The sequence below is a fragment of the Apteryx mantelli genome, chromosome 2 (genome assembly GCF_036417845.1).
Source record: "Apteryx mantelli isolate bAptMan1 chromosome 2, bAptMan1.hap1, whole genome shotgun sequence".
NCBI classification, from domain to species: domain Eukaryota; kingdom Metazoa; phylum Chordata; class Aves; order Apterygiformes; family Apterygidae; genus Apteryx; species Apteryx mantelli.
Genome location: NC_089979.1, coordinates 119,923,086 through 119,937,867, shown reverse-complemented (window position 1 = coordinate 119,937,867; position 14,782 = coordinate 119,923,086). Strand labels below are relative to the sequence as shown.

Here is a 14,782-nt window from a genome sequence, read left to right as displayed (position 1 = left end):
AACAGCCACAAGTATTGATCACACTTAAGAAAATGAAATGCAACCCCTCCACCCACTCCTTAGCTTTATGTTTTTAGTCTCTTCCAGCCCCATGCTTAGTTATGGAGCAACCGCCTTTTATAAGAGTAACATGTGGACCTACATTTCTTAGAAATGTCTAAGTCTTTGAGTTGCTTCTGTTTTGTCTTTTTTTTCCTTCTTTTTCCACGTCCTGTCAGAGTAACTCTCAAAATAAACCATTACTGTTGAAAACACAGATCTAAAGTACCACATTTTTTCATTTTCAACACTGTGGAAACCCTCCCAGGCTCCGTGCGGAGCAGGTGCCGATGCAGCTTCACAGAGGAACAAGGAAGGGCAGCTGTGACGTGCCAGGTGACGAGTGAGTCATCCGTTCAGACACGCTCTGGTGAAGCATCCGTTTGGGACCCCTAATGCAGCGGGGTGCCACCGCCTGCTCCCCAACGCTACAGGAGAGGGCACCTTCCCCCGACCAGCATGGGACGACTCTCATACCGGAAATCTAGTGCAGGTTGAGTCCTCACTGAATCCCGGCCTAAAGAACTATAAATAATGAGAAGTCTTGTGGGGGGGAAAAAAAAAAAGAAAGAAGTGACACAGACTGAGAACAGCTGAGGCTCTGGACCATCTTTTTTAAGCCAGATCTTATTCAAGGCGCTACTTTGCCCCCACCCTTACCATTTCCTTAAGCCTTTATCGCTGTCATGAGGAATTTCCTAATAGTAAGACACATCTCTGTCTGTGTAACGGATGTGATGTGCTTTCACTGCTGTTATTAATGACGCATTAACCTGTTTGTGTCTCGTTAAACATGGCCCGTGGCAGTGGCCTGTCAGCTGCTCCCTGGGGGCACCACACATCCCCATCCGGCAGAGTCTGTCACTCTTGCATGGGCCAACTTGTGATGGGCGGTCGGGTGGCAGGGCTGGATGCAAGCTTGCCAAGCCCAAAGCCCTACTGGCTCCAAAATGGCAGCCCCGGCTCTCTGGCAATGAGTTTCCTACAGGCGAATACCAGCGAAGCAAGAGATGCCAATAAGCTTACCACGGAAATCTCATGGTTGGCTTCTCCTGGGACCTTGAGAGAGGGATTTCAGACCTAAGGTTATGGATTTAGGTGCCTAGCTCTGGGCACTTACATCCAGAATGAATGAAAACCGTATCGCTCTGGGCCAAACCCAGCACCATCCAGGGAGTCTGCTCCTGGAGAAGGCAAAGAAGCCCTTTTAGCTTAAAACAGAGACCAAAACTACATGCATACTGAACATAAGCTCATGGTCCTGTAACCCTTACTCAGGCAAAACTTCCCTGTATAGCATTTTCCCTGCCCTGAAAGCAAAGCCCCTGTGGTTATCACAGAAAATTGAGGTTTTAGGCCAGGCCATATAAGTACAGACCTGCTTTAACAGCAAACTAAAAGGCCATAATGTTAAAATATCTTTTCCAGTCATTTCTCAAGACTCCTTTCCCCTTTCCTGCCTGAGATGGAAGGGAGAAAATTTCACAATCAGTCCCCATATAGGGAGCAATGATGTGTGAAAGTTAAATTTGGGGTTTCAGTATTACGGCAGCTTGTAACTGTGGTACAGCTACTGTTTTGCTGGAAACTCTGAAATAATTATGCTCCAGTGCTGAGATGGTTGCATTATACATCAGACTAAATGACTCAGGATAAGATACTTCCACTTCTCAGCAAAGCACTATTTTAGAATTGTGTGTAATAAATGACAAAAAAATGCCCGTAATGTCACTTCTCCTCCCAGGCAGTGGTTTGCAGCTCAGCAGCTGTCCCAGGCAGAGGTGCCATCTGTATGCCATGACCCTCAGCAGCTTTCTCTTTCATAACACTGTCCCTTTTTTGAACCCATGTAAACCTCTAGCATCTGCAATGTCTGGCCAGGAGGAACTCCAGGGCTGGACTATGACAGAGGGCATCGTATGAAGAAATAGCTCCCTCGGTTTTGAAGCTGCTGCTTGCCAGCTTCCCTTGAGGTCCCTTGCCTGTGTAGTGGAGGAGTCAGTGAACAATTATCCCAACTTACCTTCTCCACGCAACTCATGCTGTTATTGACCTCTGTTACACACCACCATTGTCTCTTTTTCACAGTGAATAGTTCTGGTCTGCTAATTTGTTCCTCATACCTTTCTTCCACTCCATCAAGTGACTCAACGCAGGGAGAAGGACTCCCATCGTGTGATGTGAAGAAGGGCTATGCCATCCTGCAGCACATGGTGTGTGCTTGGAAAGGGTTCAATGGGGCGGATGCACTTACTCCAGGGCTGTATCCACCCTAGCACCACTGACCCCTGCACTAGCTTCAAGTGTGCATGTAGGATCACACGTACTGACTGCAGTGTGGACACGTATCCACAGACTACACCTAAAGCAAACAGTATGAAAAGGTACGAGCTAAAATAAAGCAAGAAAGGTTTGCAGAAAATAAATGGTAAGGGGAAGGAAATCAATAGCGCAAATATTGAACCAGGGTTAGAATAGTTTATCTGCATATTAAAAACATCTTCAGTGAACAAGGAAAACACTGACTGAATACCTTCCCACCTACAGGATATGAGAAGTACTTGGTCGCACACATGTATAAGTGAGAAAACAGAAACTCGCATACCAGTATTATCAAGTAACATTCCTTTTTTCCAGGGGTAGTGCGATAGCTTCCCTCATCTGTCTGTCTGCCTGTCTGTATGTAGTCTATAGACAGCTTATGCCATACAGCATCCCTGCCAACTACCAGTGAAACCAGTATGAGAAGGTGCGAAGGAAAAATCTCTCTAGATAGAAAGGTTCGAAGGCAGGAGCCAGTCCCGGTCAGCGCTAGACACCTGGGCCATGCCTTGTAGGGGATCAGGCCCAGAGTGTCGCAGGACACTGCAGGCGCAGAGACTTTGGCCCATCCTGCAGATGCAGGTGTCCCATGAGACTGCATGGCTGGGATCAGCCTGTTTGGTGCGAGGGGGCTGACTGACAACAGCCGATTTTATCCAGAGACCCATAGCTATTTGTCCCGAAAAGCAACCCAGCCAGCAGCACTGCTGCCTGTAAGGGAAGTACTGAGTATCGGCTTCTGCACCACCCTGGGGAAAAGTTTTGGAGTCCATGACCCAAACAAAGCTGAAAACTGCCCCTGTGGTGCATGAAGTTAGTGCTGCTCAGCCGTCATTGCAGGAGCCAGGACACCACGAACTCCATCCTGGAGGGCAGCTGGTGCAACTCTGCACCCGCCAGGGTTTCCTAGCGAGTATTCTCCTGCAGCACCAGCTCCCAGCCTATTCATGGATCCAAGTTATGTAGCTCCGGAGTGTCCTGAAGGGATAGAAATTTGTTCGGATCGTCTCATCTCTGGATTAAGAAACTGTCATTCAGCAGCAGGAAACATGGAATTCACAATGGATAATTCTCCCCCGGGGCTTTGCTTGCTATTCTCTTTGCTTGCTCTTAAAATACCTCCCACAAGGAGGACAAGGCGAGCTGCTACTGCCAGCCGAGCCAGGGCCCTGCTCCTGCAGGCGTAACGAAACCACAGCCTGTCACAGCCTCCAAGGCGAGTGAAACCCTTCCACTTTTGAGTGATGGGTTCAAAATGCACATGCATGCTTCAGAAAGCGGGCTGCACCCTCTGGTGTTGCACCCCACTTGCTACTGCTTTTTGCAGCCCTCCCCTCCCACTTGTCGCCATTGTCATGGCTTTATCTCCGTGGAGCACAGCGAGTGCCCATGGAGGGGTGAGTGTGGGTATGCACGATCTCCCCCCAGCAAACCCAGGGTTTTCCGTGCTTGCCCAGTCTAGCCATTCACCAACCACTTTTTCCTAAACCCTAAGGAAAAATCAAAGTAACTAACAGGGTTATTAAACATTTAGAAAATGGAAAGAAATTGTACTCTTCCCCGGGGAGTGAGCAGACTGGTTGGTCGGCTGCTCAGGAGAGCAAATAGCAAGTTACCTGTGTAGTCTTGTGTTACTATAGTTATGGGTTAATGTGGTGCCACATGCAGCGATGGGAATAAGCACCGGAAGGCAAATGCCCACAGATGCTTTTGTTACCTCGTGTTGGATTGCTGCAGTTTGCTTCATGTTACCCCGTCCAGAAAGTCACAGCTAGTCTGTCTCTTGAACCCAGCAGAGCTTCAAACGTACAAAGCTGCATGTGGTGGGGGTCTTTTTCTTTGATAGCAGTGCTTTCATTTTCAGGCTACAAATGCCTACACAAGTACATATTAAGGTTTCTGTGGTTAGCTGTCAAACCTCTGGTGGCCCAGGACTGCATGGTATCGCAAGAAGATACTTCCTTTCTGTGGCATGGCAGCATTTAACAGAAACAGCCAGACTTGAAAGCAAACAGGCAAACCAGCTGTAGATGGTGCTGCCCATGAAATCTGCCCATAGGTCATAGAAAGTCCAACCTCCTGCTCAAAGTGGGATGATCACCAACACTAGAGCAGGTTGGATGAGGTTATTTCTATCTGAGTCTTGAAAAACCTCCAAAGATGGACACTCCACCATCTGTTTGGGCAACTAACCTCCTGGTGAAATTTTTTTCCTAGTGTCCAACTTAAGCCTCCCAAGACGCCATCTGTGGTTGTTGCCTCTTCTTCTGGTGTCTCTCTCTACTGAGAAGAGTCTGGCCCCGCTGGCTCCGTAACTCCCCCTCTAGTAGTAGTTGTTGGCTGATACCACTTCACCCTTGAGCCTCTGAGCTTCCACCTAAACAAGCCCAAGTACCTCAACCTCTCCTCATGGGCCCCTGGCCATTTTGTTATCCCTCTCCAGCCTGACATTGAGCCATTGACTATGTCTGGGCCCTGGGGGCACCGACAGCCCTTACTGTCCCTGCTGCTGCTCGGCCTTGGCCCAGCCTGGCCTTGGCCCGGCCCTGACCCTGGCCCTGCGGTGGTGCACAAAGTGTGGATTTTTTGTGAGCAAGATGCTACTCTGCAGCTCACAAACCTTCAAAAGTGAGGCTCACTGCTTCTCGTCTGTAGAAACTGAGTTGAACATCTTGTTGTGTGATTGTTACCACAAAAGTATCATCAGGATTACTGCCAATTTATTCCTAGCTTCATGCTTTTTGTCTCACAGCCAAGCTCAGATCCATGACAGCACTTTTCTTCTTGTGGGTTGAGTCATCAAGATTTCCTTCTTAGAAGACACACCAAAACTTGCCGTGCTTTAGTGCAATTAAGTGTGTGTCTGACACCCTTGCAGTATCATCAGTATTTAAGCTCTCTGAATCAACTTAAACTGACTCTGAATAGAATTCCTTGGAAAGATAAGGCTTTTTTTAAATACTCCAAACTCAGCAGAATAATCTAGTGATCTTATTTATCATATCCACTTTTGCTACTTATCACCCATGCAACTTTGATAAAACATGGTCTGGATTAAGTTATTTTGATATGAGCTGTGGCTGATCTACCATACACTCCTTCCAAGTTTCAGTGGCTCACTGACAATGACAACAGGGGCATTTGAAAGGTTTTGCGTAGAGCTCCTTATCTAATCAAGTCAAACTATGCTTTCAGGTTCAATTGCAACTCTAATCTGGTTTGGCTTTGTTCCTTGTAAAGGTGTATCAGGTATTATTTGACTTAGGATAGAATATCCTTGGACCTTGTTTATAAAACAGCTTTTTCAAACACTTCCCACCATTAACTCAAGCATACTTACTTCAATCTTTGCAGCATTGTGAGCCTCACCGTTAACAATGCACCAGCTTAAAAAATTAGGGTTGTGTTAAAGAATGAGGGAAGGGCTTAGGAGAGACCCATTACAGCCAAGGCCTGGGAGATGTATTCTGCAGTGTGTAAACAGAAGTGGTATTTCACTGGAGTTTCAGGGCAAATGTTTTGGTGAGACTCTTCTCTATAAATACCTCAGCTGAACTGTGAAGAAGCACCATACAAACATACTATGGTATCTCCAGCGTAAGGGTAATCCACCTTCTGGCCTTGTAAGCCAAGGTGCTACAGTTGGCCAGGATCTTCAGCCAGTTTACTTGGCCAGGTCTACCACATTTGAACGGTGCGCTAATCATGCACAGCTCACTCATTAGCCTCACATCACTTTTCTTGTGTGTGTGGTCTAAAGTCTGTGCAAATACAAAATTTCAGCTACTGAGCTTTGGACAGGGTTTTAGTTTGGAAATGCCAGTGCTGCTTTTGGAAGTCATCTCCAGCTGCATTTTGAGTGACCGCACACAAAGCAGTTACCAGAAGTGCAACCTTGTGCTGTACAGTGATCGCAGCCTTCCTTGCAACCCCGGCCCTGCGCCGACAGGTACCGCCTGCAGAGACGGGCCAAACCCTGTAAATGCAGAGGAAGGGAATTCTGCTGAAAACTGCACCCTGCTTGGCAATCCTTCCCTCCCACAGGGGCTGGAGCTAGCAGTCCAGCTTTGGTTCCCAGCCTCAAGCACTCACGAAGTGCTGTCCAGGCCATTTACAACCTTGTTTATGTTCTTGCCTTCTGCCTTAAGCGCAAATGTCACAAAGGTAAAACACTTGTGCTTTCTGCACAAACACCTCTAGGCCTCTACCGGCAATGATGACACTGTTACAAGGAAGTGGTGTTAAAAATCATTTCAAAGGTACATTAGGAGGTGGGGAAACGGCCAAACTAACCAAGCAGTGCAAGCTAGAATGGGAAGAATAAACTTCTCCTTTTTCTGGGCTCCAGCTACAGACTTGGCAGTGAGCTAAACTCCCATTTGGTAGAAATCCCCCAGCATTTTGCTCACGGACAATCCCAATGAGAATACGGACTATGGTGTATGGCAGGATACGGTATAAACTCCACATTTTGCGTTTTACTACGAGTATATGCTAAGCCAAGAAGGAAGCCACCCTGAGATGGGTGGTCACCACTGCTGCCACGTGGATGCCGTCGCACAGCAGGTCCTGGTGGCCTGGGGCAAGCTGGGGATCACTGCTCAGCAAAGCCAGAAATCCTGTTAGCCTCAACAGTCGGGTCCTTCTCCAGCCTGTCTCATGGAGGGGCCACAGCTTCCAGCTGACTGAGTCAATAAGTCTTGTAAAATCACATCCAAGGGCAAACAACTCAGGCTTGCGGCCTTCGTTACACCACTGCAATGTACAAAGGCTAAGGAGACTTTGCTGCATTTGCAATGTAAAAATATAACTCGTCATTGTCATTTCCTCGGATATATGAGGGAAGTTGCATCTTAATTTCCCGTTTTTCCCAGCCGCTGCCTCCTGTCCTCACAGGGGGCATTTGCAGCTGCTGGCTGCAGCATCCAGGCTCTTCCCGGCTCGCTGGTGCCTCTGCCACCGACTGCAGGACTCGCCTTCATCCGCTGTGAGTCACTCTGGGTTAGACGGCCTGTGTCAGACCAAGTCTGGCAAATGTTTGTGTTTCTGCTTGAACTTCAATTAAACAGATTCAAACCAACCATCACCAGGTATCAGTCAACTAATCAAACAAAAAATACTTCCTTCTCTGTCAGTCTGTCACCACGTCAGGTTTCTACTTTCTAGGCGGCTGAGTGTGCTGCGTTCATTCTGTCTCGGCAGGTGCTGGACAAATCTTCCTACCCACAAAGACCCACATTTCTAATGAGAAAAAGCACTCAGAGCGCTTTGCTCACTTTTCCATTATATGCGCCAATTCTTCTTTTTTGGAGAGAAAGACTTACGGGCACATATACAGAGGCAGAATTAAAGACCTTGCCTCTCTTGAGACATGGGTGCCAGATGTGATGAGTTGGGGCACCCTCTTCAGACAGCGGACCTAGAGCAAACAGCCTCTTCTGGGGGGCACAGGCTTTACGCCTTTCTGACACAAAGAAGGAAAAGGCACAAACCCAGCTCCAGCAGCATCTCTTTCTGCAAGTCTATTTTCAATCTCCTGTTGGACACCGAGCAGATCTGCCAGTCAAGATAGACCTGACAGCTTCTGGTAATGAGGCTCCGAAACGTGTCCTTAGCTTCTGCGCACATGCCACAACCATGACTCGCTGCCTTTGCAAGAAGACACAGACAGCCTGGCAAGCTCAGGGTGAACCGGTGATATCATGGGCGTGATACATTTTTAGGCATCATTATGTTTCTCAATTAGGATCGCCATTAAAAACTTTCTAAGTAAAACAAGCCTGTGTGGGTGGGGGAAAGAAGCTGACACCTTAGAAATGATAATTCCTAACATGTGTAATGTATAGACATGCATCTCATCCTGACAAGCATTCCTAACCCCAAATTTATCATGTGTGTAGGTACCAGCAATCTGGTTAAATACACTGCGCAAAAAGAAAACAGCATCATCCACAGATGTGGGGGAAAAAAAAAGTTTCTTGAGAATCTCCAGTTCACCAAAAGGTAAAAGGATTGCCAGCTCAAGTGAGGGGGAGGGATGCTGTTTGGTGCGGAGGCTGAACCCGGCAGCCCAGCGGGTCAAGGCTGCTGCTGCTCCATGCCCCCAGGTCTGCCCAGGAGCAGGGCTGAGCGTGTGCTCCCGGCAGGCGCCCACACCAACACATACATACATTATACACAGAGCTGAACACATGGATCAACATGGACACGCACACACACACAAACACACACATATGCATACATACATGCATATATATAAAAACACACACACATATACACACACATACATATACACACACATATACATATACATACATATACACACACATATACATATACATACATATATCCATCCATATATATGTGTGTGTGCGTGTGTGCGTGTGTGTGTATCCTCCAGCAGCTGGGCTGAGACCCTCAGCCCACCCGGTAACTGGACCTGGACCCCTGCCCTCCCCAGTTGCTGGCACCTGGACATACGTGCTCCCACGGTTCCACTCCAGCTGCTGGTGCAGACTCCCTCACGCACACACACATGCAGAATAGAGAGATCCTCACCCAGTAAAATAGTTAGAAATGGATTTAATAAGAAGACAGGACAGACTGCACTGGTCAGGCACAGCGCATGGCCAGACAAGCACAACGATCAGCCCCATTTCCACCTGACCGGGCCCCTTTTTGCTCTCTTATCCCTCTCGTTTCCCGCGTTTGTTCCTCCCCAAATTACCCAGATCCCTGGTGTGGATTCTCTGCCTTTGGGTCCTCCTGCAACTGCCCTGTAATAAGTCTTGTGCAATCCCCAAATGCTCTTCCCCTGCACCCCACAATGTGTCCAACTCCCCGAGGCAGGGACCCCCCCAGTCCAAAAGGTGCTCAGGAGAGCTGCCCCCACGGCCTCCTTGTGCCCGGTGTCACCACGGGGCCGATGCTCCCCTGGGGGAGCCCTGAGGGAGCCAGACAGGGTGTCGCTCCTCTGAATAGGTAATTTGGGTGCCCCAGATGCCGTTACACCTCCGCGCTCTTCTGAGCTTGTGAGGGTGAGAGCCCTTGCTGGGCTGAGCGTGCTCCTGCGATGGGCCTGGGAGCAGCCAGGCAGGGGACTATTTGGGTTCCCCCACCCGCCATGGGCTCGCTGTACCCCTTTCTGCTTGTGGAGAGCTTTTTATCACATAACCTGCACTGAACATGCATACCCTTAATGAAAACTGCTAGTGGTTCATGCACACTGTTCTCTTCACCAAAAATCACAGTTTGACCTACATGAGACCAGTGATGGTGATCAAAAATCCATCCTGGTTAAGTTTAAGGAAAAAGCCTTAACTGTATCAATCTTACATCCAAATGAGCAATATGTCAGGAATAGGAAAGTGGGAAGTATAGGCAGCAGATATAGATGGCATGTGAAAAGGTGTATGTGACTGACTGGGGAAGCTGAAGGAACTAATTACATGCTCCACAGTTTCCCAAACAATGAGAACCTATGACAAGCACAGGGACATTTCCAGAGGCAGAGAGGGAAACCATAAATAGCAGAGCAGATATGTCAACAGCTTCAACAGCTATTTGTTTGCTTTTCTATTTCAGGCCAGTTCCTCTTATGGAAAAGTACCGATGCCCAGGAACCTTCCACAGTCACCATATTTACTTTCAATTTTCTACCCCCAAATGGAGAAAGCTCCACAGCAATGGGGTGTGAAGAGGAAGAGCAGCTGATAAGCCTCTGGTCTCTATTTCCAGTATACTGACTCAGAAGAGGCCACCTCTCTCTGGAACAGTCATTACTGACACACCATAGGAGTTCACCACTACCACACATCTGGAAACGCTGGTGCTCACCTACCAGGAAAGATGTAGCGTGTGCCTTTGCTAATAAACAGATAAGCACACAAACAGGGTAGTGAGTCTGAATGCCTGTGACTGGCATAGGCACTCTGGCGCAAAAAGAAAAGACGGAAATAGGGCATGGGGTGAGGAGGATATGGGTAGAATTAGGAGGTGTCAACAACGGAAGCGTTACCAGGCTAAAGGAACCTTCCCACTCAGAGTTGTTTTAAGGAACCTCCGCAAGGCAGCGGCAGAGGTCCAGCATTTTGGAGGCAGTTGAGGAACAAGCCCACCTCGGTAGATGAAATGGTGTCTTCTCCAGCTCTCCCATAGACTGCCGCAGCTGCATTTCCTGGCTCCACAACCCTCCGGACCCCCAAGGATAAAGAAGAGGGGGATGGAAATCTGGCTCAGCCAAATGCTGACACACAAAACCAAATCTCAGCCTTATTTAAGTACAAAACCATAATTACTTGGTGAGCTGTCCAGAAGTTTGCGGAGAGCAGATTTTGCCCGACTCCTGGACCATCCCCCTGCCAATGCCACACGCTGAACATGTGCAGCGGCATGCTCTTCTTCTTAACCCATCGGCCCAGCAGTGCTAAGCACACCATGTCCATAGGGGACGGCATCGCCCGTCAGCACCCTCCGGAGACGCAAAGCAGGTCTGGCAGCTGACCTCTCATGAGGGGTGGCACCGCTCAGGGCACCCTCCTGTCCTCCTCACTTCTCCTTCTCCTCCGTCGGCAGCCGCGCTGCCTGGGGCGCAGCGGTGTGCAGCAGCACAAGGCCGCCCAGCGTCACAGTGAGGCCAACCCACCACAGAAGCGTCCACGTCTCCCCAAAGAGCAGCTTGCCCAGGATGGCCTGAAGGACAAGAAAGAGAGAAAGCTTTGCTGGGCCAGGCTGCTGCAAAGCCCGCGGCACAGCAGGGCGGTGGAGCAGGCTGGCCGCAGCAAACTGCTCAGTGCCTTTTCGGAGATGTCAGAATTCATATTGCTGGGAGAGCCAGGCAGGAAAAACCTGCTTAAGAAAACTCCTGGTAGGACCACCAACGGAGATGCTGCTGCTGCCGCTTCAAAGTGTTGCTGCTAATGCTGAGAAAGACCTACTCTGGCATCCAGGCTGGGAAGCACAGCCACACTGGGGTCCCCAAACAGAATTCTGGCAGACGTGCACCTGTTTTGCTGCCTTCTCAGCAACTCTGGGGAACCGAGACTCTACTCAAGTCAATAAAAAAGAGGTCCCACTGGTTTCAAAGTGTTTTGGACAGTTCTACAGACTGGCTGGGAATTGTCAGAGCAGAGAAACAAGACTAACAGTGTGAAAAGAAAGCAGAAAAAACGTGCAGGTCCAAAATGCTCTCACAGTGAATATTCACACCCAGCTAAGGTAGCTTTAGCTTGCCACAAGTGAGGTTTTGCTAAAGCAAAAGCAAAACAAGGAAAAGTCTCCAGCTCCAGTTCTCACCGTGCCATTTTATTTCAGGCAACTAGAAAAGCTCAGTAAACACTGCAGCCACCACAAGATACTGTGCTTGGCAGCAACGCTCTTCCTGCATTACCCAGAAAAACCTACACAGAGAGGTCAGACCAGGTGATACCCAATACAACTATTTCACGTCTGCCTACGCAGGGGTACTGAAATCTCCCTTTGTGGCCAGAGATGCCCCTTGTCTCACTGGGAGATGAGCTAGGACCAGTCTTGCCCAGCGGGACCATTCTTATGTCACTGCACTTCTGCAGGCTCCAGCACCTCTGGGACGAACTTACTCACCGAGCAGATAAAGTTGGAGGCTGTTGTGGTCACCGAGGCAGCAGCCGAGGAGGAGGAGAGTCGCAGGGCTTTTGCAAAGACCGTCCACATGACCGCATTGCATGCAAACACCAAACCAAAGCAGCCTCCTCGAAGCAGCACATCCAGCTGTAGAATGAAAGGGAAAAACCCACATATTTTCACTGACCAGTCACTCACCCACACTATTTCATGGGCACCTGGAGCAAACCCAAATGGCATTGGCTTGAAACTGAAGTACAAATGTTATTAAATGATGATGAATATGAGTTGTAAATATATTGAATCACAGAAGGCAACAGAAGCAAGAAAGGACCCCTGGACCTGCGGCTCTGACATGTCCTGCAATGAATCCAGCCTCAGACTACAAGCTGAAAAGCACCAGGGCAACATACAGCAGCTGTAATGTCAGAAACCAAAGTCCAGAAAGTTCTCAGACTCAGGACTTGGTGCAGGTGTCATCCAGTGAAATGCAATTCACTTATGTCTAGATATATGAAAGAGGGTCAAATTGAGTCCTGGCAGAGAACGCAGACACCATGCATGCAGGCACGGTGTGTGGTCCAGGATCTGTCCATCGTACAACATGAATTCAGCCTGAAGCCACTGCAGTCCCAAAACGCTGCTTGTCGCTGGCCTCCTGTGACCTGGCCTGCCCTATGGCCGCAGCAAAGGCAGATCCTCTGGGAAAAGAAAGGAGCTTGGGTGTGGGGGGGGGGGAGGTTGGGGAATCATTTTCTATGAACATTTAACAGCAACAAAACCACCTCTGAACTCAAGGGTCTTCGAAGACAACTATGTTCTCAAGACAAATTGCCCCCTTTAGACAATATGACGCAGCCCTTGCACTGGCAACAAGCTCAGCGTGAAGAGAGCCCTACATCTACACACAGCTGCATCCAATAAAGGCTTCAGTCTGAAAAAAAAGCAGTTTCTCTTAAAAGGTCTTTACCCCCCCCCAGTTTTAGCTGCTGTGGCCACTGCCCTAGTCCCTGGGTGTTGAGTACCTGATGTGAAAACCCCGTGTGAGGAAACCACTGACAGAAAAACTCTTACAAACATGCAGCGAGCACGTGAAGGTGAGAAAAAGCAAAGCTTTGCCAAAGCCCATGGTGGTCATGCCTTCTTCACCTGTCAGCTCTCTGCCAGCGAAAGCCCATTGGGGGATTAGCTTTGGAGCAGACACAAATGTAGGTACGAGCCTGCAAACAAACACACCGGAGAGGTGTCGCCTGCCCCGTGGGGACGGCTGCACGTGGTCCTCTGCCAGCTCGCCCAACGACCAGGGCCACCATGCTTTTTCTGTCCTCATTTGGAAGGAGAAATTTTGATCTGTAAGTGAGGGGAGGCCACAGGATTTTCCTAAGCAGGTGGCGTAACAAGAACAAAGTTAAAAGGCCATAAAGCAAAATCTCCCCCAGTGGCTTGTGCAAGCTCGCCAGGGCTAACCTCACCCCCGGGAGGGCTCGTGCAGGGGTGTGCAACCCCCTCTTTGCTCCTGGCAAAGGTCTCCAACTTTGCCAGGGCAGCTGTAAACCTGCCCCCCAAAATTCCCGCTTGTCAAGTGCTCTGTGGTGCGAAGCCTTTCCCAGAGACACACTGCCCCTGCGGCAAGCCCTGCAGAGAGAGATAACCATGCCCAGGCGCTGCCTTTTTTCGGAGGAAGACGCCTGCTGTTGTGTTACAGCCCGCTGTGGGACGAGGGTTCGCTTGCTAATACAGGAGCAAGCAGCGTTTGCCCCCCTGCTCTGGCTGCTCCTTATCCCACGTTTCACTCTCTGGGTTTTAACAACATTCAGGACGTTCTTCCTAGGGTCAGAAACAGCCACCAAGACATGCCATTCAGAAAAAGAGCCTTAAGAAAAGAAGATCTCATTACTGACTTCAACTACGCATAGGAGGGTGTAGAGAAGATGTAGCTGGACTCTTCCCAGCAGTGTGCTGGGATATGACAAGGGGCAGCCAGCACAGGTCCGAACAATGGAAATTTGGATCAGATACAGCAAAAATGAATGTGGTCAAACACTGGAACAGAGCTGGTGAGATCTTCACCCATGGACATGTTCAAAGCTTGGTTGGAGACAGTGGTGAGCAACCCGGGGCAGGCAGCCCCGTGCTGGGCAGGGGCCGGACTATAGACCTCAGGAGGTCCCATCCGGCCAGGGATACTCCGCAGAATGATCTGCGGCAGAACAAAACTGGTTCCCATCACCACAGCATCTCCGCTTGCGGTTCAGAGACTTATCTTCAGAAGCAACGTTGGACCTGTTGCTAAACGTCCTCCCATGCGGAGCTGAGGAAAGGGCCGTAGCACAGTGCGGAGGTGGCGCATGCCCGGGAGGAAGGCTGCACGGAGCCAGGCTGTGTCCCTCGGTGCCCTGGCCCGAGGAGCGCTCCCCCAATGGCCCGCACAGGCGGAGGCAGGCACATCTCCCGGCCGCGCGCCACCAGGAAGAACGGAGGTGTAATTCCTCCCCTTGGCGGAGCCAGCCTGGTGAGTCAAGGATTACTGGGCTGATTGTTTTTCCAAGGGAAGATTAATTTCAGTGTACATTTCAGGTAATGCAAAATCACCCCTGGAGTTGCAGAAATAAATTTAAATGGAGTTTGGCAGGTGACAGGGGAAAGAAAAAGAGAAAAAAGCTTTTGTTCAGGTGAAATGACCCCTCATGGTCAGGCTGCTCTCAGGCTGGGCCATCGCATCACACCCTCCTGGCGTGGAAACCTGTCTCGGTGCGGCTGTTGAGCATCCTGCTGTCCTACATCAACACCTCTACGATGGATTAATACTCTTCTAACTTCT

At 49.5% G+C, this 14,782-nt stretch overlaps 1 protein-coding gene and 1 long non-coding RNA gene across 2 annotated transcripts in view; both read right to left on the bottom strand.

The window, feature by feature from the left end:
- TGM4 (transglutaminase 4) overlaps nucleotides 1–14,782 on the bottom strand; it is a 34,201-nt gene that overhangs the window by 17,630 nt on the left and 1,789 nt on the right. Inside the window, exon 2 of the mRNA XM_067291362.1 lies at nucleotides 11,962–12,108. Coding sequence (XP_067147463.1) covers nucleotides 11,962–12,064 — 103 coding nt within the window. The 5' untranslated portion in view covers nucleotides 12,065–12,108. The remainder of the gene's footprint in view (nucleotides 1–11,961; nucleotides 12,109–14,782) is intronic.
- Nucleotides 2,498–10,901, bottom strand: LOC106491234 (uncharacterized). Its single transcript, XR_001293747.2, has 2 exons — nucleotides 10,659–10,901; nucleotides 2,498–3,339 (listed from the first exon to the last, which is right to left on the bottom strand). It is a non-coding gene; the product is annotated as an uncharacterized lncRNA (long non-coding RNA).